The following is a 24,707-nucleotide window of genomic DNA, read 5'->3' on the forward strand; positions in this document are numbered from 1 at the left end:
TGTTTTTATAAAACTTCTGCCTACAGTGCACCCTCCAGATAACACTGTGACTCCACGGGAACTGGAGCTGAGCTTTGTGAGTCTACAGAGAAACAAAATATTACACCTAATAGCAATGTAAAGCCTGTAAATTGAGCTCTTCAGATCAAAATGCCCTGTGAGGTTTTTCCAGAATTGTCTCATTTGTTTGTTGCTTGTTTTCTGTATCACCAGGCAGTGAGAGCAGACATCATAACAACACCTTTGTCTTTTAAGGATTGGTTTGTTCCTCATTACAAATGCATAGAGTTTAGTGCAACCATCGAGACAGAGTACCATCATCTCTCCTGAATTTACACTGATAGCACACAACCACCGGTACTTAACTATGTCAAGATCACTGACATTTGCATGTTAAGACTTTGTTAAGCCTGCTCTCATTTGCATTCTTATAAAGGATGTACGCAACACATTCAGACATGAGGGTAGCCGGGTGCATAAGTGGACGTGGGATTTGCGTACAATATGTTGCATGTTGTGTACGGTGTTAACAACAGCTGCACTTCTGGTTATAATATGTGTCATGAGACATCCAAACAACCAAACAAAGGAGCTGTGTTTGATTAAGTGCAGATACTTGTCTGTTTGTGCTATACTCTGATGTAATTACACGTTAATTGCTTTGGCTACAGACACACTAATTAACACTACAGATGGTTTTCAGTTGTTTATTTTCCCTAGAGTACAATAAAATAATGTTTAGCTTTCAAAATAAGACTTCTTTTTAATGACTGTTAGCTTTTTTTTCTAAATATATTTTATTGAGCAGATGTATTCCACATATAATCAACATCTAAATTAAAGGCTTATTTTTCTGAACTTTACAATTGCGCATAATACCCTGAGATCAATAGGAGATCACATGTTGTAGTAGGCGCAAAAGTAGGATCAAATATGGTAGTAAAAGTGCAATTACATCAACATAAAATAATACAATAAAAAAAGAGAAATGACAATAACAATAACCATAACAAGATGACCATTATCCACAAAGTCATGCTACCCTCCCATACACACCCCACTTCTCCACTCCTCCCATCTCCCTCCCCCTACAGAGACCTATCACTCTTTTGTCATTTCAGTTATAGTACAGTGTGTGCTGGGGTTAGATTGTTAGCTTTTAGTAGAGATAATTGTCACATGATGTCCTCCTGAGACCCAAACTTTTGTTTGGTATGCATTTTTGATTTCTCCTAGCTATTTAGGATCAGTAGGACCTGATAAGATTAAAAAACTAAACATTGTCGACGATGATAAAGTCCCAGTGTCCACAAATGAGACAATAGTAAAGTCCCAATGTACCCAAATGAGTGCTTCCTAATTAACAGTGTCTTAGCTTGTTACCGTTGCTAAAAATTGGTCACATTTGTTGCCATATTAAACTACAAACATTATTAATCATTAATAAACAAGTTTCAACCATAAAATGTGATCAGGTTTTGGACCTTGTCCACGTTTGTGTCTGTGACGGCAGAGCGGAGTGTGCGGGTGGGAGTGAGATGATGGAGGAGCTCAGACAGGTAGGCTGGGGCCTGGTTATTGAGGACTTTGTATGTCATGAGGAAGATTTTGAAGTGGATTCTCAGGGGGATGGGGAGCCAGTGGAGCTCATGAAGAATGGGGGTGATGTGGTGATGGGTGCGAGAGTGGGTGAGTAGCCGAGCAGCAGAGTTCTGGATATACTGGAACTTACTGAGGGTTTTTGAAGATGAGCCATAGAGTAGACTGTTGCAGTAGTCCAGACGGGAGATGATGAAGGCGTGGATGAGGGTTTCTGCAGCTGAGGAGGAGACGGAGACGGGCCATATTCTTGAGGTGTAAGAAGGCTATTTTGGTGATGTGTTCAATGTGCTGGTCGAAGGAGAGGGATTGATTTGGAAATGACGCCAATATTTTGGATGTGAGGGGAGTGGGATTCTGTGGAGCCATCAATGTTGAGGGTGAAGTTATGGGTGGATTTGGTGAGTCCTTTTGGTCCAATGATGATCATTTCAGTTTTGTTGCGGTTTAATTGGAGGAAGTTGGTTTAAAGCCAGGATTTTGATATCTTTTATGCAGTTTGTCAGGGATGAGAGTGTGGCAGTGGAGATGGATGGATATCATCGGCGAAGCCATGGAGCTGGAGACCATGGCGGCAGATTATGTGACCAAGGGGGAACAGGTACAGGATGAAGAGGAGGGGACCCAGAACTGAACCTTGGGGGACACCTTGGGGGAGAGGAGCAGTGGGGAATTTGCAGTTATTGATGGAGATGAACTGAAGTCTGTCAGAGAGATATGATTTGAACCAGTTGAGAGCAGTGCCAGAGATGTTAAAGACAGTTTCAAGTCGGGTGAGAAGGATGGAGTAATTGATGGTGTCGAAGGCAGCACTGAGGTTGTTGAGGAGGATGAGGATGTTGAGATTTTTAGATGGATTAGTGTATTGTGGTCTTACTACCACTAGATGGCACAAAAAAGTGTCCACAAACAAGGACAACAGGTCTAAGTTAAGGAGAATGAAGTATAAGTGTAGCCAGAATATCTGTTTAACCCTCATCGTTAATTATTTGGTAGGCTACACAGGTTCTTTTGGTCACTTTTACTTGTGGTCGTAATTGGCACAGGTGTGGGTGTGGTTTCACATTACTTTACCTGTTCATTCACTGGCGTGGCAGCTTTTAGACAAAGACGGTGAGTGTGGGCTCCGATATTTACTGTTGACCGTTATCACATAATGTTACTGAAATTATGTAATCACATCAGTAATATTTCATCTTATTTTGCCGTAGTTGTTCAGTTGTTTGTTTAATAAATCATCATAAAAACGCATCATTAGACTTCAGCATGGACTTCTTTGAATGAGTCATAGTTAAGAGCCTACTCAACCTCGTAGCAGCTCTATTCATTGATAGTAGTCACTACAATAAGGTCCAGTAAACCGAAAGACCGAAGATCATTTAAATTCATTTTAACCCCAATCTGCTTTCATGGCACTTGAAATGTAACTCAGGTGCCTCCCATTTCCATAGATCATCTCTGAGATGTTTCTACCCCGTCATTGGACTCCAGCTATGCTTAAGTCAAGGCACACACCTGTCCATGAAAGGTCTCACAGCTGACGATGCATATCAGAGCAAAAGCCATTGTGTGGGACTTCAGGGATTCTGTAAGGTTGTTTGACACGCATTTAAATATAGGTTTTAAATACAGCATGTAATCCATGCAGAGCTTCATAAAAGAGGGTGTGCAGAAAATGCCTAATGGCTGGTTAGAAGATGCTGAGAAGCCCTGGGAGGATGCACTAGTCACCAGAGTGCTTGTTTCCAGATAAAAATGACTCATCTTCTGGTAAAGCTGCTCTGAGCTGCTGGGGCTGAAAGCCACAATCAGCTGTACGAGTGATACAAATAGAACAACATTTAAACCAGCAAAACAAACATTTTTGACAGTTTCAAGAAAGTAAGAGGACACAACAGAAACATATGTAAAACATTTGCACACAATTTGTAAAATGCACCTGCAGCTGTCAACAGACTTTTAAAAAGAATTCAAGTTAACCACTTTTATTCCAAAATCCTATCATGAGGTCATAAACGTTTTCATTTCCTCAGATTAATTCGCTCTTTACTGTTTCACACGACCCATTGAACGACATGGATGATGTCTTTTTTTGTCCACTCACCATCTAAAAGTTGACATTTAAACATGCTGCAGATTAGGCCTACCGTTGTGTTCGTCAAATGTCACAGCTGCGGTGGAAAGTGAGAAAAACATTCGGTGGCTCAAGGCCAAACTGAATGACAGAAATACATTATTTATTCATTATTACAGAAACTCGTGTACTCATTTTATCACTTAACCTACATTGAGTGAATTCAGAGGGAACAACGATTTGAATAAAGCTGTTTATTGAATGAATATCAACAAAATAGAATAGATTACATGTGTAGTGCACATACCGCTGTACAGATACTGTCATACACAGTTCACTTAAAGAGGAAAAGAGTGGCAAATAAACATTTAGATTAGAGCAGCATGTTATTATATACATAAGCATGCCATAGAGTCATAGAAAAGCTCACAAATATGAACATTTAGGTAAAAAATCTAAAATTGATTGAATATTTCTGCAACGACAAGAGCAAACTCACTGTTTAAAGTACATTTTAAGCTCACAGCATCATATTTTTCAGTGCTGAATAGATTTTCTGTACACAAACCTTCATACGCCTGTTTAGAATATAAAACATGATACGCACAAATCCTTTGAATCAAAGCAGGCTAATGTTTTTACACTTGAAGCAATTGCGTCAAAGAGACAGAGCTGCTGTGTGTTGTTGTTTGTGACCGTGAGCAGCTGTATACACTGTGGCTGTTTTATGAAAGCCTCTGCAATGCACTTTGTGAGCTTTTGAATCTTACTGTGCTTTAAATGAATTTCCTTTCCACTCAGGTTGCTTGTCAGTATGAAGGCTGAGAAGATTCAGATTCATTTTGCAGGGAAGAATTTACTCTGCGTCATTTCACACCAGCGGATACAATTCTTGCGTGTATTCAAGCAAAACAACAAATCAAGCGTAGTTGTCTTGAGGGATAACATTATTCACGACAGCACCTGGTAAATCTGCCACAATGGTGGTGGTGTGAAGGCGCTGCACTCTGTGTGATACTGTCAGGGTGCTTGACCCCTGACCCCTGTCCTTTCCTTTGCTTCTCCTCCGGGACAGGAAGTGGCGACACAGGTAGGACAGTAACTTTTCATGCAGTGAGGCATAAATAAAAGGGTTGTAGCAGGCGGAGCTCATGGCAAGCAGGTGAGTGGACACCTGTATGATGTTCACGTAATTCTTCCCTAAAATGGAGAAGTCTGTGTCCAGGTCACGGATCAGATTCACCACCTGTGAAGTTAAACAATAAAGCATTCAGCAGTCATCCCAGGAATAGGTCATTTGATGATGAATTCAAGAATTAATTTTTTTCTTTGTTGTCTTACAGGTCCACTGTGTAAGATTTAGAGGCATCTAGCTACACATTCTCACTCCGACCTCATCACATATCGACATTTGTGGTCATGGACCTTCCAGGTCCAGATACAACGTGAAAAGTACCCTGTGTGTGTTGGTTGTTGACAACCACCTTGACAAGGGGCACCTTGTCAAGTTCTGCCTTTCACATGCATTGTCTTCTTTCAAAATACACTTCTGTTTTCACTGGAAATTTACTGTTTACATACACTCTCTTTCAAAATAAACACACTTCGTTGGTATAACACCACGAACTGGCATTTTTTTGCCTTCACCAATTAACCTACGTGGTTAAGTTTAGACAACAAGAGCATGTGGTTGGGTTTATGAAAAAAGAACAGGGTTTGGTGAACACCGCTCTCATTGGTGAAAGTCGATGTTTGTTGGACTAATCCATCACCCCTCCCACCTGCCCTACTCGGACTTTTGTCACCTTAACTTTCGTGTGTCCCCCTGACGCTAATAAGTGCCAATAAACTAGAACAGTGACTGGCGGCATATAAATATTTAGTTAGGTTAAATGTTCTGTCTGTTGCTGGTTTAAGCCAGTCATATTAATATTGAGGTTTTTTGTTTTCTTGCAAAGAATAAACTCAGAATATTGACACCACCATCATGTCTGTATGATGAAGATTAAGCTGCAGTCAGAGGCAGTTAGCTTAGCTTAGCACAAAGACTGGAAACAGGGGGAAACAGCTTGCCTGACTCTGTTCAAACATAACAAAATCCCGCTAACAGCATAAAGCTCACCAATTAACATATTATATCTTGTTTGCTTATCCTGCACAAAAATCAAGGTGTCAAAGAAAAATTATACATTTTCAGGGTGCAGAGTTGGTTGCCTTGTAACCTCACTTTGGCTACAAGACTCTTTGAGGTCGCTACACCAGCTAAGAAATAGGGACGCATTCACACCCAGATAGTCCAGGGGACTCGGTTCGATTGGGCAGGGAATGCCGAAAAACACACCTTCATTTGGTTCGGTTCACTTTCACACTGCACTTTTTAAAGCGGACCAAACCGCCTGGACAGTGTCACGCAGTTACAACAGCTACTGGTTTGGGGGTGATATTGCCCAAAACGACCACTGACCAGGAAGAAAAAAACCATGAGGAAGAAGAAAACCCAGCCAGAGATACTGGATAAAGCGAGATACCCCACTCAGCTCACTTCCTGATTCAGTGACGTCAGCGCCACGCCCCTGTAGGAGACTTGCTCTGAATGTATTGTCGTCAATGAGGAAAATGAACGCGATCACAATTTATGATCAATTCTTTCGCCCTATAGTCACTAAAATAAATATTGGGTTCGTTTTCCACAAGCCACACATCTTACCAACATTCTGACACTAAAGCTGCATTTTTCATCCGCACAGATCAAGAGAAAATTAACTTTGTTTGAGCCCTGTCCGTCTCAGAAAACAAGTTATCGCGAGATCTTGTGATCTTGATAAACAGGCGGTAAAATCACAGTTAGCTTACAAACAGTTATTTACCACTAGTAATAAATAAAAAATGCCCAAGCTTTGTGCAGCAATAGGCTGCAATAATAGGAAGAATGTATTTTCATTCCACCTGCTTCTCGATCCACATACACAGACATCCACAGAGTTCAACACGGTGGTGGGGAGGGGGGGGGGTTGAGGGAGAACAGGCTCTGATTGGAGGGAGAGCTAACCACGCCGACTTAAGAGACAGGAAGAGTAACTGTTTTGTTAACATTGGATAAGCCTACGGTGGGGTATCTCCTTTATCCAGTATCTCTGACCCGGCTCATCGATCGGCCAGGACCAAAAATGGAACTCCATCCCCTTCAGTCACACCACTCCAAACGAACCAAACTATCCATGGAAGTGGACCAGGGTTCATTTAAAGCGGACCAAATAGTGCCAGTGTGATATAATGTTTTAGTTAGTGATTTTAAGAGATGTTACTGGGTGGATTTTGTTACTGTTGGACAGAGCAAGCAGTTCCCCCATTTCTGTTGTCTATGCTAAGCTAGGCTAACCGGTCACTGGTTCCAATGGCAATCTTCTTGTCTAACTCACAGCAAGAAAGCAGTTACGTGTATTCTCAAATTTCCTCTTGTGCAGGAACAGAACATATGTGCTAGCTGGCGATTGGCTGTAGTCTTTGAAGTGTGGTCCGATCCTTTTAAGCTGAGACACAGGCAACATGAGGTAATGCAACAGTTGGCCTTTGTTGCCACTGGTTCATTGATGTCAATTTGGTGTGTCAGGGCTTAAAGAATTCATGACCTCTGCCAAAGGGATTATGTTTTCAGTGCAGTTTGTTTGTCTGTTTGTCAGCAGGATTACATGCCCTATATTCATGAAACTTGGTGTAGGGGTGGAGCACAGGCCAAGAAAGAGGCCATTACATTTTGAGGCAAATCTGAATCAGTACACAAATTATTTTTCACTTTCATCAACGTTGCGAGGTAGGGCATTTGCCTTTGGTGGAGGTCAGCGCTCTCCGAGTGAGCGTCGAGTTTATTCATCTTTTCATGTATCGTGGGGTGGCTGTGGCTCAGGAGGTAGTGCGGGTCATCCACTAATTGGAAGATCAGAAACCCAAATTGCTTGCAATGGCACAGATCGATGTGTGAGTGTGAGTGTTTTTAAAAAAACTGAGGAGCAGGAGGTGGCACCTTGTGTGGTAGCCTTGGCCACCAGCGTATGAATGTGTGTGTGTGAATGGGTAACTGTGACTCATTGTGTAAAAAGGGCTTTGAGTGGTTGGATGACTAAAAAGGCGCTATACAAGTGCATTCACCATGTATCTGTCAAATCATCAGTCTCTCTTTCCCACTCATCTGTACCTGTAAGGGGAGCCACGAAAAGGCGAAACAGAGGACAGACACCAGCAGCAGGTAGAAGGTCTTCCTCCTCCGTCTGCTCCACGCAGCCCTTGCAGATCTCAACTCTTGGCACGCCGTCAAGCCCGACATGGTCCTCTGCTTCAGCTGATAGGATATAGCACAGTAGGAGATGGAGACTGCAGCCAGTGGGACAAAGTAGGAGAAGAAGAGAATGAAACAGGAGTAGATGAGGCGGCCTCGCTCCTGGCCATCCCAGAACTCCTCACACACCGCCATCTGCAGCCCTGCAGCCCGCAGGTCCAAGTGGACGGTGTGTAGTGCTGTAGGTGTGGATAAAGCCAGAGAGGACAGCCAGATCAGGACCACCAGACCCCAGCAGAACTGGCCACCTGCTCTTTTGCGGATGGGATAGGCTACAACCACGTAACGATCCACTGCGATGGCCATGAGCGACAGAACCGCCGCGTAGACAGCTGCAGACTGCATGACGGTGACAAAATGACACATGTGGGAACCAAAAACCCATCCTCGCTTGTCAAAAGCATAGGATGCAGTCAAAGGGACGCAGAAGATGCACATCACAAGGTCGACCAGTGCCAGGTTGCTGATGAGGAAGTTTGTGGTGTTGTGTATTTTCTTGTTGTGCCAGATGAGAAAGAGCAAGAGCAGGTTGCCGGAGCAGGCGACCAGTACCACGGCAGCGTAGAGGGGGATGAAGACCGGCTTCAGGTCGGACAGCAGGTCCAGGCCAGAAAAGGCAGGGGCCGAGAGCGGGGAGGTGGAGAAGAGGGGATGAGAGGAGTTGCAACAGGAGGAGGAGAAGGTAGATGAGGAGTCAGACATGGATGGAGCATAATAGTTCATCGCTGATTGGTTCAATGACTTCGCCCAGTCCATAGCTGCAGGGGTCAGAATGAATAAGAAACTGTTTAAAACCTGCTGCATATATGATCATATTTATCTCACTGTACATCATCATTTCATTGAAATATTTGCACAGTTTATTGAGCAGCAATTTTATCAAACCTAAACTGATATTAACGTCATGATAAGATACCGAGATTGCCTTACACAAAACAACTTTTTAAGCGATTTCACCATGCAGACAAATTTCCCATATCAGAATAAAATCATGGCTTTGGTGTGCGCTCCAGTGATCTCGATTGTTGGTCAGTCTTTTCTCATCTTGATGTTCCAACAAAATCAAACATGTTTAATATTATTGTGTGTTTTAGTCTTCTTGACTCACACAGATGGTGAAGTTCAATGATGTGAACATTTTCAAGAGCCAGTAGGTGTGCTCCCTCCAGCACAAAATAGAGAGCAGCAAGCTGGGTAGACATCAAACGTGAAGGGGATTCTGGGGAGGCTCAAGTGGTGGAGTTGTGGAGTGAACAAGAGCCTGTGTTTAATTCATCGTGTATCTGATCCACCAACCAGCACTTATCTTAGTGGGAAAATTTCTGAAGGGGTTTACCTCTAATTCTCACCGTCTCCTCCCACTAAAATGGCGCAGCTAACCAACAGAGGCTGGAAGCTAGCCGAGGCAACAAAATCCAAAATGTAAAGAACACAAAAACAGTTTATCTTTAGAGATTATATTGATGCCAAATTGACAAGCACGCTATCCTCAAATGTAGCCTTTAGCTTCCTAAGTGCTTTATCGTAGGCAACTGGACTTGCTTGAGTTTCTTGAAGACGTTTCGCCTCTTATCCAAGAGGCTTCTTTAGTTCTATCTAAACTAGTTGCAGGCTTTAAACTCCGTGTGGGTGTGAACCCTTGAGTCGTTGAGGTCACATGCGAGTCGTTGACCCACCCAGCCATCTTGTGTGACCTTAAGGACTCTGAAATTCAGAGCTCACGTGTTAGAACTGAAGAAGCCTCTTGGATGAGAGGCGAAAGGTCTTCAAGAAACTCCAGCAAGTCCATTTGCCTACGATAGAGCACTTAAGATTACCGTGACCTGAGAATCTTCACCTACATGCCTTCTGCTAGCTTCTGTCTTGAGTGTAATGAATTGTTCATATGTTGTATTTCTTAAAGGGAGTTTGATGTAACTTTTTCCACCAGGAGCAGGATGAAAAATAATCTCAAAGGGAATCTGGTTGTAGTCTTGCAAATAGTGACCCTACACGATCCCCTGGCTTTGTAAACTCTCAGCGTGAAAGGACTCACATTATCTTTGGATGTGTGAAGGTGTCAGACTTTTCAAAGTCTTTTCAAAGTCTTGTGGTGTGTGGTGGGCATTAGTGTCCATCTTCAAAACTTACTTTCATCTGCCTTATCTTCACATCTTACCTGCCTCTCCTCCCCACTCTACACTTCTCACCCTTTTACCTCTCTCTGCCTCTCCCAATCTTTTCCATCTCGTCCTTTGGAAAATACTTGAGGTTTTCATAACCAATCATCCATCCAATCTACGTGAGCTTCTTTTTACCTCTTCTCTCCCTCTTAGTGTGGGTATGTGCAGCCGAAACGGCATCCTCAGAGTCAAACTGATTCTCAGAAATTGTCTTCCTAAAACATCTGTTGCAGCACCTGTACACGTAATCCACACTGACTTAACTGATATAGCTCTTGCTGAGCAATAAGACACTCATCTGCCACTGTACAATAAAATTTTGTGCAGGAGCGTTAATGCTGATTGGTAATACTTTGAGCGCAGAGGCTGTCTCTCATGGGTGCGATTTAAAAGATTTGCTTCATTAACAAAAACCGCCTGACAGCAATGAAGAGACTGAGAGCGCTTGAATGGTTCTTCAAATTTGCGAGATAAAATAAACAACATCTGTCTTCAAAATAAATGTACTTTGGGATGAATGGCATAATTATTTGGCTTCATCGCTGGCTGCAGTGCGTCAGTGCATAGGCATAGATTTCACAGGAGGTGTGCAGGTGTAGCTAAGGACTTTGGTATTGGCAAAGATATTTTCACCATTACTTGATGCAGAACAGGCGAAAATGAGTGCATAAAAACTCACCAGAATGGAAATTAAGGACAGAGGACCCTCAAACCACCTGTTTCATGTGTCCCCCCTTATATTAGAATAAAACCTGTGCTCTTGCTGCATTGCATCCTCATTTTGACAGTTTAATTTGTTTAAAAAAAAGCAACAAATTACACTGTATCTACACAAAAATCAAACAATATCTATAAACAAATCCTTTCAGATCAGCCAAATTCAAACTAGTCATGAAAAGAAAAATGGTAAAGCTTCATCTGTAAATGAAAAACCTCCCCCGACCTCCTGTAGAGCATGAGCAAGTGCTTATTAATAACCCACTTAGGCTGAGACCTTTTGACTGCACCATTTGTCACAATGTCGCTGTATTTCTCCCACTAAATGATATGAGTTTTACAGGGACAACTGGTTAAATCATGTCAAACACAGATGACCACAGAAAATGAATAGGTCTGAAACAGCTTGTTGCCTCATTGACCTGATCAGTGATAAACTGATATGCGCATGTTTAACACACATCTGTTTGCTTTTTTAAAATACAATATATAGAAATCACAAGCAGTCCTTAATACACACAATTACATCTTAATGTTATAATTAAACAACCGTTTCTTCTCTGAGATAAATTCAGATGCATATTATCAGAGTGCATGCATGTTCGAAAAGTAGGAATTAAAGGAATAAATACCTCCTGAGGGATATCAGTCAGACATTTTTTAATGACATCCACAGCCCACCACCTGTTTGCGTCCTCTGTCCACAGGGAGTCCCACTGTTGTGCAGCCTCACCTCCTCCCTGCAGCCGCTTCAGAATAAAGAGGTGTGTGTTTTCTCTCTCGCTCACAGCATACAGTACATTTTCATGTGAGTGAGTCACCTCCAGTAAGACGGCTTGTCTGTCATCACCCCTCCAGTGAACAATCATTATAATCTCCCATGATATTCCTCTTGGGGTACTATCGCCCTACTCTGGTAATAAATAGTGAATTTATAATGACCTTGCGTTGGTTTATGGTGTTTTAATGGCATGGAATCATTATAATCTCCCTGCTGAGACTTATAATGTCACTTTGGTTTTATACGGTCGACTTATAGTGACCCTGACACATTTTATAATATCATTTCTCTCATAATGTCACTCGTGTTATCCTAAATAACTCCATTAAAGGCGCCGCAACAGAATGAAAGAGCTGACTTTGACTGAATTATTATCTTATCCCTGAATCATTTTCCAGCTGTGAGGTTTATCACAGTGAGGCCACTTTCACAGGCAAACACACCCGCAAACCTACATTAGGGAACAGAGCCGAAATTGAACAATTAAGGGACAAACCACGCTCTTTCTCCAGCAGTACACATCTTAAATATTCATACAACTTAAACTAATTTCAAAATTGTGAGTCTTGGTGCCAGTGCTACCCCAAAAAATAAGAGTGTGACCCATGTGAATCGCCAAGTGAGTATCTGCAAAGGGTAATCCAGGACAAAATTCATTAGCACAGGACTACCTGCAGGGAGCAGAGGGCTGATTGTGAAGATAATGAACACGTCAATGAACCCCAGGATACGGAAAATACTTAGGGATTTGTAAAGCAGGTTTTTTTTTAATCATTATTTTTCTGAAATCTCAATAAGAACAAACTGAAGTTTGTAACTAATAATGGTCACGGTCGATGCAGCAAAACGTAGCACTCTGGCCTGCCTGCACCCTCCTTTGCATCTTGCCTCTGGAGTGTGCCTCACGCAGACAGCAACCTCACGTGTGTCCGTCTTTTTCACATGTGTAAGTGGGTCATTCATGTCTACTTCCCTCTGAGGTCTGTTTTTTTTAAGTGTTTGGAGGCTGGACGAAGGTAATCGTTCCTAATCTTCCTGCAAGTTCCAAGAGTCTCAATGTTCAGAATCAGAATCAGAAATCCTTTATTGTCCCTTGCAAGAAGCAATGGAAATTCATGGCAAAAGGGTATTTTAAAAGTCTTGGGTTTGTGTAGAAGTCATCAGTTAACATGCTATCCAGTTCTCAGATGTCCAGGCTTCACAAGGGACACAGGTGTATTACTGAATTGACTTGTCAGGCCCAGGCCAATGGGCCAAGGAGCTCAGGGGCTCCTTGGCCACAGCCTTTTCATGAAGTTGTTGTTATTAACTTTGCATTTCTTGTCAAAAGGCTCAGTCATCATGTCAATAACAGAGCCCAAATAGTCCTGAAAGAAAAACTCAAGGACTAAATATAACATTTGGCGATGTCACAAAACAGAAACCATCATGATATATTTTAAGTGAGTGTTTCCACCCCCTCAGTTTATCTGCAGGACTATATATGCACTGAGTTCTCTGCAATATGGGCCCTTCAACTCTTCAGGAAGCAACAACAGCATGATATACCTGCCTTAGGGGGATTGCAGGGCCTTTTATGCGTCAGGGCCCAGGGAGCCATTATGTCATAATCCTAAACCTCAGTTTATCTACAGGACTTTATATGCATTGAGTTCTCTGCAATATAAGCCCTTCGACTCTTTACGGGGGAACAGCATGTTGTACCTGCCCCAGGGGGGATAAGGGGGCTTTTTATGCAATAGGGGCCCATTGTGTCATAATCTGCCTATGACTATGAGTCACGAGACAATCCATCTTCTGAAGGACAAGCCAACTCTCGGGAGTAAATGGTGTCAACTCTTTAATCACTACTGCTGTCAACCAACACAGAAAGCTTACAGCCCCGTTTGATCGATTTTCCTTTCATGTGTCTCATCTATGCTGGTTTGTCCTGGTTTAATTGGGTCCTGCAGCTATCTTTGATACTTGAGGAGATGCCCCAGGTGGAAAATTTGACCACGGACTGGTCAGCAGCGTACCTCGTTTTCTCTTTTTTTAAGAGACCTCATGTATAGGTTGTCAAATTCTGCCTCTCTCCAGTCACATTTCCACTTACCCAGGTCAACTCTGTCGTTGCTATTTCCCTACCTGTCCACCAGATGTTCTCACTTTTTCACCTCCCCCTGTCACTTCAACTCTTGCACACCCAACCCCTCCCTCCTGCCCTGCAGTAACTCCTTTCAGCCATTCCCATCACCAGACCTTCCACACCCACCTGCTCACCTGTTTCCACTTTCCCCTCATCGGCCCTGCAGTTATTTAATCAGCTCTTTCCCCTGGTCAGTTTCCAAATTGTCTAGTTGCATTTGAGCCTTTGTTATTCTGTTCTGCCTACCTGTGCTATCTCCTACCCAATTCCTGCTACCCCATGGACTCAATACTTCTTCTGTTTGGACATACCAGTAAGGGTATGTATGTTCACCTTGACAATAACACCCCGAACTGCTGCTGCCAGCCCACTGTCCATTGCCTGCATCTGGGTCCTTCCCTTGTTGCCTTGCAGCCACTTGCATGACGGAAATGATCAACCTCAAACCTGTCACGCGTCATCAAAGTTGTTCAAACATCCCGCAGAGAAAACTATCTTTTGTCATCGGTACCTGCCAATGTCTCCCAGTCCCAGGAGTGCTGCATAGAAGATGAGTGGTGTTGAGGTCAGACCTGTGATAGAGGTGTTTTTCCGTGTCTTTTTGTTGGTGTTATTACAAAGGTTTGACTGTGGCTTCAGTGGGGAAAAGCTTGAACAGTAGCTGCTGCTGGGATTAAGTTTATGTCCAGGGGGCCTTATGAGGAGGAATATCTTTGATGGAGGAGTATCAGCATCCATTTGGGCCTTTAGCTGTCCCAATGGGGTGACTGCGATTGAGATCTTGTGGGTCCTTTTGGTCTCTGTGCACAGTCATGACCCGTACTTCTAAAAGGAGGGGTGATAGATTCCAGAGCTGCTGCTGAGTACAGAGGGGGCCGCAGCAACAATTTTCTCTATGCATTTCACATCATTGATATTGGATGGCGTAGAGTGGTTTAATTGTCATTCACAGACCCAACCTCTTTGCATTTAATTGTAAACTCTATGAGTATAAATTAGAAGATATGAAACATAGATTATTGTGTTGATAGTATTATTTTCTTTTTTCCCAGGCATGACATTAAGGGTTAAACGGTTGCTAAAGCTCTTTTTCTCAGGAGACCCCCACACATGGATTTCTTTAATAACCCCTTCCACAGATGGAAATTAACTTTTAAATGAGGATAGGTGCCAATCAGATTTTAATTTCCTGCCATTCACTGCTTCACGCTATCAGCTGTCATCATCTAACCTATTGCCACAAAGCACAGCTCTGTGAGACCTCCAGAGTCTCACTCACTGAAATCGTAATAAGCATCCTCCAGAATGAGTGAAATACATCCCACTTTATTGAGTCAAGATCATTGGCAGAATTTTTCTGTTCTGACAGAAAAATGAAAACAAATGGTGTTTTACTTTTGTGCATTCAGTTGATTTCAACTCTCAGGCCTCTGGGTCCTGGAAGATCGACAGCAAGATAATTGTTTCCCTAAGGTTTTCATGTCAAGGTCCTCAACTGAAATTGATCCACATTTTAATCAGGAGAGACCCGCTGTTACAAAAATAATATTTATTTTCATGTGCACATTAAGTGTAACCAGTAGACTCTAGTGTTGTCTGCATTGTGTTGATATGAAGAGGCCCATACTGTGGATATCGTTCGAAGCGATTTCCGTGTATTCCTGACAGCTGACAACAAGCGCACACAAAATTATGTTAGCATAAAATGAACTTCTTAACATAGCTTAACAGCGCTAAAACATGGATATTAACTACGAGAGCAATGTCGCTTACCTCTCCCATGGAGTATAACAGCAACTGGGGAGAGGTAAGGCAGGAGACGCCCCTTTATAGGTGGGGTACTCCTCAAAGGTGAACGTAGGGGTACAAAAACTGAGTATCACACGTTCCACATATTGACTATGCTGCATATTTGACCCTGTATATAATCAAGGAATGTGGTAAAGAGGAAGTGGAGGGAGTGGGATAGAGAGAGGACAGTGACTGAATACAGCATAAAGAAAGTCTTCCTGACTGAATGTAAACTGAGCTTCATTAAAGACTGGAGCTGCGGCTGCTATTATTCAGATGAACAGTGTTTGAGAAAATTTTCCCAGGCTGAATTGATTTTATTCAGAATAACACACAGTTGCCGACTTATTACATAAATCCAGCTAACATTAAAAGTCTATTAATGCAACAGCACTGTGATAAATCCTGACTAAGTGAAGGTTATAGCGTTTAGCTTTAGTGAGTCTGTTTCAGAGTTGTTAATTCAACTCTGTGGTCATTTTAGAGAATCTAGTTTGTGGTGCAGCTGAACTGTAGGTTATTGTAAAATCATGGTAAACTTAACTGTTCTCGTATTACCAGTTTTCAAACTTTTGGGGGAGTTAGTAGATATTAAATTGAACTTTTCGTCATTTATTAAAGGTCTAATGTGTAGGATTTAATGGCATCTAAAAGTGAGGTTGCAGAACTGAAACAAAAAACACAAATGGCCCTTTCTAGAGCCAGCAGTAGGCCGGCCTTTCCAAAACCCTACTCACTCCCACTTTGTCTCCGAGTGTCACTGTGTTTGTAGTCACCTTCACAGCTGAAGGGATAGGTGTAGGGGAAAAACACATGGATAAACCCTCTCTGTGGCATAAAGAGGAACTGTCCTAATTTTTTGTAACCATGAAGAAAAATAGAGCTTAATTCAATTTTTTGTTTTTCATGTGTTTGTAGCACTTATCTTTAATCTGTATGTGCTGCTATTGTTTACCTCAATTTTTGTATATTGTGTTATTAAAATAGATAATACAGATATCAATACAAACAGATATAAATAGATATAAATGAAACTTACTTTTTGTATTTTCACTCTGATGTTCAGAAGCTGCTTGGTTTTTGCCACAGTTCTTGTAAATATACAGCACTACAATCACATGAACGTGACTTTTCTAGAGACTGGAAGAGGATATAAGATTAGGATTAATATATATATATATATATATATATATATATTTCTTAGTTTGAGCAGTTTATGTTTGTTAGGGTGGTTGTGGCACTTTATTTGTACAGCGTGTCATGCATTATGAACACAATGCAGTGTTGCACGTGTCGGAGGGTTTTATAACTCACTTCCACTCCCCACTAGTTAGTGTAGAGGGGCACTCGGTGTGGCAGACCCTCCACGTGAATGATAGGGAGAGGGTGTAGATGATGGTTTGAGAAAGGAGAGGACCTGCTCTATATGTAGATATAAAAGCTCACTCTGACCCATATACATAGAACCAATTATTTTCCAAACACAAAAAATATTTTAATGGTGGATTTCTACTCTAAATGCACTCACAAATTCTTAGCAAAAAAAAAATAAATAAATAAAAATTGATTAGGATGCTTATGTTGTTTTTTGCGTTCAGCTGACAATCTCGGCCCTTAATCCACTTAATCGTAAAAATGACAATAAATGGTCTTAACAGACCTTTGTTCATTTTTCATGAATAGTTAACTCATGTCAGGGAATAAAGTGATACTTTAAACTACATAGCATAAATAATTTGCATTGTATTTTTTAATCACAACTCATTTATTAAGCGTCTAATGTGTAGGATTTAGTGGCTTCTAGCAGTGAGGTCGCAGAGCTGAAACCAAAATGCAAATGGTCATAGTGGACAAATAGACACACATTTGTACATCTATATTTGTAATGACCCTCAATCACATAATGTATTCCCTATTCCTTATACATTGCAACTTATCCCCAACACCGATGTTTACGGAAAACGGATAACGTCTAACATGGCTTTGCAAATTTATCCTCATTCACAAAGTCTGAATCTCATATTTGTTGCTACAAAGATAGAAGTACATGAGCACGCACACACACACACAAGACTGCCTGAGTCTATTCTAAGATTTAATTACACCTCAGCCACATATCTAAATATAACAGCAATCTTGCCTCAGCTGGAGTGCAGACAAATGAACAAAATTAATTCTACGTGTTTTCATTGAAACATGGGTAAAACTTCATTTGTAAAACCAACATGGCAAAAATAATGACGTTACACAATATGTTACAGTATTTCCAGGAATATATCACAAAGGATTTCTACTCTAAATGTCACATTTTTTTTGAAAAACAGAAAAATAATGTCTGCAAGATGTCATAATAGTCTCATTTACAACATGGTGCTGCATGTGGTCCATCATTACAGCTTGTATTCAAAGTTGAGAGCCATTCTTGTAACAGATATAATGGGAGTCACTACAGACTAGATGCCAATTTTTCCGCTACAAAACAAACAAGTCTAATTACAAGTTCTTTATGATATATTTTCCTGGTGTGATGGGGCTGGAGGGATGGATAACAAGAACTGCATAAGTACTCAACACTCAGTTGCTGGGGATACAGAGAATGATGGCAGGCTGTAATTGCTTCTTTGACTGGCTGTTAACAAAAGCTCCAGCCAAAACACTGCTATGACATAACAGCTCAAAATGAGCGTGGGGGGTAACAAGTCACCCTTATTGACTGCATGGCAAATTAGTTCTTTCGTCAGTGTTACTTTTTTAATGCACTCATTTCTCTGGGCTGTGGGCGTCATCTTCTTCGGAATTAGGTCTCTCTCCCTCTGAGTTCTCCTTGCTCTGTGTTTGGTTAGGTTCAGCTGTTTCGTTCGTCTGTGACGGCCTCAGGAGATATTCCAGCTCTTCTGCACTGATGGCCACCTTCTCAGGAATCAGCCACCTCTTGAAGTGTTCAAGAGCGCTAGGGAAGGAAGGAACATGAGAAGTCATGAGGTATTAAGGTGAGATGAGGTCTCGAGCTCTGGGAGACCTGCATTTTTCTTCTTGCACAAAATGTTAAGTAATTATGTCAAAAAAAAAGTAAATTACACAAACTGCTACATTTAACGTATAGTGCAATTTCCCTTCTCCAAAATGTTCATAAGTATGGGTCAAAAGTTCTCCCATCAAGTCTGTTTTTATAGACCACAACTTTTGCATGGGAAGTGGCGTACGTCTCTTTCAGGCCTTGTTTTGTGCATACACAATATTCATAAATGAGACCCCTGGGCTTAGAGTAAATGAAGCATTTGTTGGCAGAACAGGATCTGGCAGGACAACCCTTTACCAAGTGTTTGTGTCTTGGCAGAATTATGTTTGTGTGTGTGTGTGTGTGTGTGTGTGTGTGTGTGTGTGTGTGTGTGTGTGTGTAAAACAGCACAATCATCCCTCCCATCCTACCTCTCATCCATGTCACCTCCTTGGAAGAGCTCTGAGGTCTGAGCATCGTGCAGAAATCTATCCCAACACTCTTTCTTAGCTTGAGACAAGGAGCGCAACATGTCCCTGGAGGTCACATCACTTGATTGGCCCTTTAATTTCTTCAGGCGGTTCTCTGCACCAAAATGTAGACAAAAAAAAAAAAATTGTACTTCACATCTTAAAACATTTTTTTGACATTGATGAATAGAGGGTGAGGGGTGATAAATTATTTAAGAAAAAAAGAAGTCAAAAGTTTTTGCTTTCAGCTTCTTAACTGCAAATATTTACTGTTTGGTTTTTTTTTACTCTTCTGTGCCACTAAACTGAATATCTTTGAGCTGTGGGGGGGGGGGGGGGGGAGACATGTGAGGACGTCATCTTGAGTTTGACAAACACTGATGGACATTTTTTTTTTTACCATTTTCTAACATTTTATAGACCAAACAACTAATCAATTCATTCAATCAACAGATTAATCGACAATAAAAATAACTCTTAGGTGTAGCCCTACATCACAGTGTTATATGGTTTTGTTTCCTGTCTCCTCATAAACAGTCCATTAGTTAATTAGTATAGGGTTAAAGGATTATTATTGATTCTTCTGAAGACTTAATTGATTAAGAATTTAGTCTATAAGATGTTAGAAGATAGTAAAATAAATACCATCAGGACTCCCACACCCTATCATTCCTACAATCTCCCATACAGTTTGATTGATGTTATATGGGTGCTATATTTGGGTGGAGGGAGGATAAGGTGACATGGGACCTGCAGCCATGAAAGGAGCAGGAAGGATGCAGGTACCTAAACTGGCTATGTAGATCTCAGAGTCCTCCATGGGTTCCCATTTGGCGCTGGAAGAACTGTTATTTGTCCCATTTGACTGTCCATTGACCTGCACTGGGACTGGGACTGGTGCTGCTGGCTGGAATGAGTCTTTGAACTCGGAGTTGATCTCCGGGGTTGCCTCAGCTTGTGTCCCCGGCAGACTGGAGCAGATTTCGGTCCACAGCTCCCCGCTGGACCGGACCTCCCGGCTCTCGAAGTCGTCAATCATCCTGGTGTAGTGACTGCGTTAGATCAGAAGTCAGCATTAGTTAGCGTTAGCCCAGTGCTGTTTGTGGACTCGATGTTTCAGCAACATTAAAGTAAGTTCGTGAGACACATAGATAAAAGACAGGAAGGACAACTACGCAGATTCCACAGTACTAAGCATAGTAAGCTTTATTTTACATCAACATACTGAGCTAAATTGTTATCATTCTACTGTTTTGACATTTTTTATGCTTTTAACATGTTCTTCAAACTGGTTGACACCATAATAAATCACAAACATGTCTTACCTGTGTGAAAATCTCAGTAGAATAACCTCTATTTCCGCTGCTGCATGAATAAAGATTAAAGATTACCCTCGCTAGCTAACTGTGTCCATGATCCACAATCTTTAGTAAGCGATAGCCCACTTCCGTATTTAGTGTTATATGATTGGACGTTGTAACTGCCCATCAAACTTTTCTGAGTTGTGATTGGATGTCTGTGGCTTCATGTTGGCAACGCCGCGTCTTATTGGTCAGACGCTGTTGCGTTCAGGAAGGAGTCAGGAAGTTAGTTTCAGCTGGAGGAAACGGAGGCGAACTATCAAAAGGTAAACAATCCCTGCTGACCTCTGTGGGATTATTTTATTAGAGAGTGCTGCAAATTTGAGGAGCTGACATTAGCGCTGACAGCTGTACAGTGGTATTGTGTATTTATAATGCTTAACTTGTTATCGCGGTAAAGTATGAAGCTGGGTCAGCTCGCTGGCTAACTGTCAAGTGCACTTAAATGTGAATAATTGTCATGATTCACAAACCTGCGAACACTGGCTATTGAATATACGTCAGTTACGTGTGTGTCATGTATTCAGGTTTGCAAGCGCTGATGTTCATGTCACTGCAGGGAGATCCAGTGTAGGACATGCACGGAGCGTTGCGCTTGGCAGTAGTGGCAGTCCCGATGGGTGTCATCCTGTCCCGGACCATGGCGTGGATATCCAGCGGCAGAACACATCCAGAGCTCATCAGCAGGCTGAGGGGTAATGGCTTATGACAAGGGACCTAAGCTCTGACATTATAGGATCTTTGACTTTAAACCTCAAGGTCCACATTGTAAACATATTTTCAGTGTGGCAGCTGGTGTTTTTATACTGTATTTAAAATAAACTAGGATTTTGCAATGTGGACAATAGCTAAGCAGATAATGACAGTCATTATTAATTCAGTCAGGAAAATACAGAGGATAATTTTACGTAGCTTTAAAGCTAAAAAGGGAAAAAAAAGAGAAACTGCTATACTTAAAATGTACGTACCAACAAAAGCCTAAAATGGCATGCACCAACAAATATTCAGCAATTTCAACAATCAGGCTTCCACCTCACCGTCTGCGTCGCCAATTTCACATCTCCAAAATGTTCGTAAGCCTTGGTCAAAGTTTTCCCCATCAAGTCTGTTTTTATAGATCACAACTTTTCTGTGGGAAGTGGCATACGCCTCTTTCAGGCCTCATTTTGTGCATACACAGTATTCATAAATGAGACCCCTGGGTTTGGCTCCTGGTAAAAACCTCCTGAACGTCTGTAACTTAAGTATCAGAGAAAACAGGTGAGCACAGATTAGCGGCCCATCTCTGACATGCCAAACAGCATTAGAGAAACACAGATTTTTACCATTTAAACCAGAGTCCATTTGTTTCAGAGAGGAAGAGACCTCTGCTGATAATTCAGCTCCTGGTAAAAACTTCCTGAACTATGAAGGCTGAAGGAATTCCAACCTGGGGAAGTTTCAGCTGGTTGCAATCTGCAGTCCTCACCACTAGATGCCACTAAACCCCCCAAAATATTACACACTGCTCCTTTAAACATCAGTTGGAAAGGGTTCAAGGTGTTTACACTTGCAAAGTTCAGAAAACTGTATCACTGAATTGTAATAAGTAAAGTTTTGAAGATGAAGAAAAGACCACATGGATGCTATATCGTGATGTTATGGTGGCCACAGTCCCACACAGTTATCAAAATGTGACTTGTATACCACCTAGCTTTAAATAATGGCCCAATACAGTGCTTTAATTCTCATTTTTTCCATTTGAAAAGCCGGTATTAATTAGTGTTTTCAATCACATTAAAAGGTAAGGGGGAAACAAATGAATGGGGAAACTGGCTCCAATATCACAGTCTTGATCCTGTACACACTCACATTTTCCACTTCAGCTCAGTGTCATTACTTCCTCTTTTCTCCTCCAGATCATAGTGTGATCCGCAGCGACCGAGTGTTTGATGCCATGCTGGCCACAGACAGAGGAATCTACTCCCTCGACAATCCTTATGCAGACTCACCTCAGTCCATAGGTATTCACTCACACACACACTGATCTATCAATATGGTATCAGGTGTTTGAGTGAATACATCGTTTGTTGTGTTGTTTCATGAGCACAGATGTGTGCTGTGATGTGTTGTGACCTTTTCTTATCACAGGCTACATGGCGACCATCAGTGCACCACACATGGTGAGTAACCAACACTGAACTGCTTTGAGATGTGAGCAGATGTCTTAAGATGAACCATAATTCACGACTATACATGCACATGTTTGTGTGTTTTCTCTGTGGGTCTGCTTCGACAGCACGCTCATGCTTTGGAGCTGTTAAGTGACAAACTAACTGAAGGGGCATCGGCGCTGGATGTGGGTTCAGGAAGTGGATATCTCACAGCTTGTTTTGCAAGGATGGTAAGCTTTGTATAAACGCTGCACATTTCCTACCAGTTGGCGTAACATACAGTAAACGAGTGAGTGCAGTAGCTGCATTATTCTGTTGTTGATAGACAGGACCCAGTGGAAGAGTGGTTGGCATTGAACACATCGATGAGCTGGTTCAAATGTCAATAAAAAACGTGAAAGCTGACGACGCAGAGCTGCTCAACTCTGGACGCATCAAACTTGTAGGTGAGTCAGGAGATGTCTAAGTCATGCATCTATCAAATTTTGATGTTGCACAGCTACAAAAGTATATAAAAGTCACACATGCATATGTCCACAGTGGGAGATGGAAGGCTTGGCTACCCAGACGGAGGGCCCTATGATGCCATTCATGTTGGTGCAGCTGCACCTACAGTTCCTAAGGCTGTAAGGACACGTTTGCTTTTACTGTTTGAAAATAGGATAAGAGAAATGATGCACTTATTCAGTCGCATCTAAAGTCTACAAGTGGTCAGTGGTCTCTTAAAATTATTTTCTGTGAAGGAACTTTGATATGCAGAGGACAGAAGTGTCTCCAGAGTTATTATAGTTTTATATTTTTTTATTAGTTTCCATTTTTATTTTTTATTTATTTATTTTTTTTAATTGAGTCTAGTTTCAGTCAGACTCCAGAGTTGGAGAATTTAGATATCAGTTTAGTTTTAGTTAACTATGACGATGCTGTGCTGAATTTGTCTCGTGATATTTCTGTTTTCTGCCCTCTCTCTGTTACAGCTCTTGGAGCAGCTGAAGCCTGGTGGGCGGTTGGTTCTCCCAGTTGGCCCTGACGGAGGCAGTCAGGTCCTGGAGCAGTACGATCGGCAGAGCGACGGGACCTTTCTCAAGAAAGCTTTGATGGGAGTGGTTTATGTCCCCCTGACTGACAAGAGGCGTCAGTGGCCTGGGTATTGCACGAAAACACTCCTTAACTTTTCATATTTAAACCAAAATCAGTGAAGGAAAAATCATTCCATCAGATGCCCCTGTGCTCTATAGTGTTCTCTGCATCATGACTCACATCCACCTCCATCCTGTAGCTTGTTCCTGATGATTTCCATGCTATCCTTCCTTCTCTCCCCAGAGGTGAGCTCTGACTGCAGTGTGGTTGCCCCCGCAGGAGGTGGCGTTGGTGCTGCATCTCTGGGGCCCCATAGCACTCCTCGTGGTTTCACTGAGCTCCGGTCTTAACGGCCACCTGCCCCGCTGAGTGGTCACCTAGCAACGTACAAGAAGGATCTCGCTCTGTTTGCCCGACCGGATTGTCTTCCAAGAGTGATAAAAAGAGTGAGTGACGGCTGGACTGATGACCTTACTCCCAGAATCCTCTGAGTCAGTTAGAGAGCGATAAGAATGTGGTGGATGACGAAGAAAGGTTGTCTGAGATCTAAGTGATTTGCAGTAATTATGCAGAAGTCAGTTCAGCTATGAGAATAATGCAACTACAGCTGAAGGAGCTACAGTATGTGTTCTTTGGATGCTTGTGGGACGTTCAGATGAGCGGTACATTTGTGATTTTGTGTGTAATCTTATGTGAATGCTTTGACTATGGATGCAGTAACACATCAAGAGAAACCCAAATACAAGCCAAGGGAGCGAAGTGAACATTTAGTAAATTAACAAAGTAATATATATTTCGTGGTAAGAACTCCTTCTTGATGGTTTCATTTATTGTATGTTTAGGATATGTGCTGTTTGACATTTGTGTCTGTAGAGCAGAGGGGGCAGTGTGCCAAAAACTGATTAATTGAAGCACTTATTTTTTTTGGAACTAAACAACTATTGAATTATGTGTACACTTATACGATTTATTAATAAAACCCACTAAATTTACACTTAATTGTTTTCATTTTCCTACTGAAAATTAATACATCAGGGTCAGAGAGAGCAACAGGAAAGACAAG

At 41.8% G+C, this 24,707-nt stretch overlaps 3 protein-coding genes across 6 annotated transcripts; 1 reads left to right on the forward strand and 2 right to left on the reverse strand.

The window, feature by feature from the left end:
- Positions 1–4,592: 4,592 nt before the first annotated feature.
- Positions 4,593–8,829, reverse strand: prlh2r (prolactin releasing hormone 2 receptor). Its single transcript, XM_049595748.1, has 2 exons — positions 7,866–8,829; positions 4,593–4,919 (listed from the first exon to the last, which is right to left on the reverse strand). Exons 1-2 carry the CDS (start codon positions 8,808–8,810, stop codon positions 4,593–4,595), a joined length of 1,272 nt encoding a protein of 423 aa, XP_049451705.1. The 5' UTR covers positions 8,811–8,829.
- An 8,926-nt stretch (positions 8,830–17,755) lies between these two features.
- Positions 17,756–20,497, reverse strand: ccdc32 (coiled-coil domain containing 32). Its single transcript, XM_049595757.1, has 4 exons — positions 20,379–20,497; positions 19,840–20,105; positions 19,015–19,168; positions 17,756–18,535 (listed from the first exon to the last, which is right to left on the reverse strand). The coding sequence occupies exons 2-4, from the start codon at positions 20,090–20,092 to the stop codon at positions 18,346–18,348; spliced, it is 597 nt and encodes a 198-aa protein (XP_049451714.1). The 5' UTR covers positions 20,093–20,105; positions 20,379–20,497; the 3' UTR covers positions 17,756–18,345.
- A 122-nt stretch (positions 20,498–20,619) lies between these two features.
- On the forward strand, positions 20,620–24,636 carry pcmtl (l-isoaspartyl protein carboxyl methyltransferase, like). Of its 4 annotated transcripts, none has more exons than XM_049595756.1 (9): positions 20,620–20,680; positions 20,974–21,109; positions 22,313–22,417; positions 22,545–22,576; positions 22,693–22,797; positions 22,893–23,013; positions 23,108–23,193; positions 23,542–23,711; positions 23,888–24,636. In XM_049595756.1, exons 2-9 carry the CDS (start codon positions 20,992–20,994, stop codon positions 23,898–23,900), a joined length of 750 nt encoding a protein of 249 aa, XP_049451713.1. In that variant the 5' UTR covers positions 20,620–20,680; positions 20,974–20,991; the 3' UTR covers positions 23,901–24,636. The 4 variants fall into 4 exon arrangements, with proteins under 4 accessions (XP_049451713.1, XP_049451710.1, XP_049451712.1 ...); XM_049595753.1 differs by having other exon boundaries at positions 23,924–24,636; XM_049595755.1 differs by having other exon boundaries at positions 20,632–20,680; positions 20,942–21,109; positions 23,924–24,636.
- The last annotated feature ends 71 nt before the right edge of the window (positions 24,637–24,707 follow it).

This window comes from Epinephelus fuscoguttatus, linkage group LG14 (genome assembly GCF_011397635.1).
Source record: "Epinephelus fuscoguttatus linkage group LG14, E.fuscoguttatus.final_Chr_v1".
Lineage (NCBI taxonomy): Eukaryota > Metazoa > Chordata > Actinopteri > Perciformes > Serranidae > Epinephelus > Epinephelus fuscoguttatus.

Bases quoted from the DNA above. Each gene is read 5' to 3' on its own strand.
- ccdc32 (XM_049595757.1), bottom strand. From the start codon at position 20,092: ATGATTGACGACTTCGAGAGCCGGGAGGTCCGGTCCAGCGGGGAGCTG. The intron at 19,169-19,839 runs GTACCTGCATCC...ATTTTGGTGCAG, and splicing joins GATCTACATAGCCAGTTTAG to AGAACCGCCTGAAGAAATTA. The intron at 18,536-19,014 runs GTAGGATGGGAG...TTCCTTCCCTAG, and splicing joins GGAGGTGACATGGATGAGAG to CGCTCTTGAACACTTCAAGA.
- pcmtl (XM_049595753.1), top strand. From the start codon at position 20,992: ATGCACGGAGCGTTGCGCTTGGCAGTAGTGGCAGTCCCGATGGGTGTC. The intron at 22,798-22,892 runs GTAAGCTTTGTA...TGTTGTTGATAG, and splicing joins CAGCTTGTTTTGCAAGGATG to ACAGGACCCAGTGGAAGAGT. The intron at 23,712-23,923 runs GTATTGCACGAA...TTGCCCCCGCAG, and splicing joins AAGAGGCGTCAGTGGCCTGG to GAGGTGGCGTTGGTGCTGCA.
- prlh2r (XM_049595748.1), bottom strand. From the start codon at position 8,810: ATGCAGCAGGTTTTAAACAGTTTCTTATTCATTCTGACCCCTGCAGCT. The intron at 4,920-7,865 runs GTACAGATGAGT...TTAACTTCACAG, and splicing joins TTTCGTGGCTCCCCTTACAG to GTGGTGAATCTGATCCGTGA.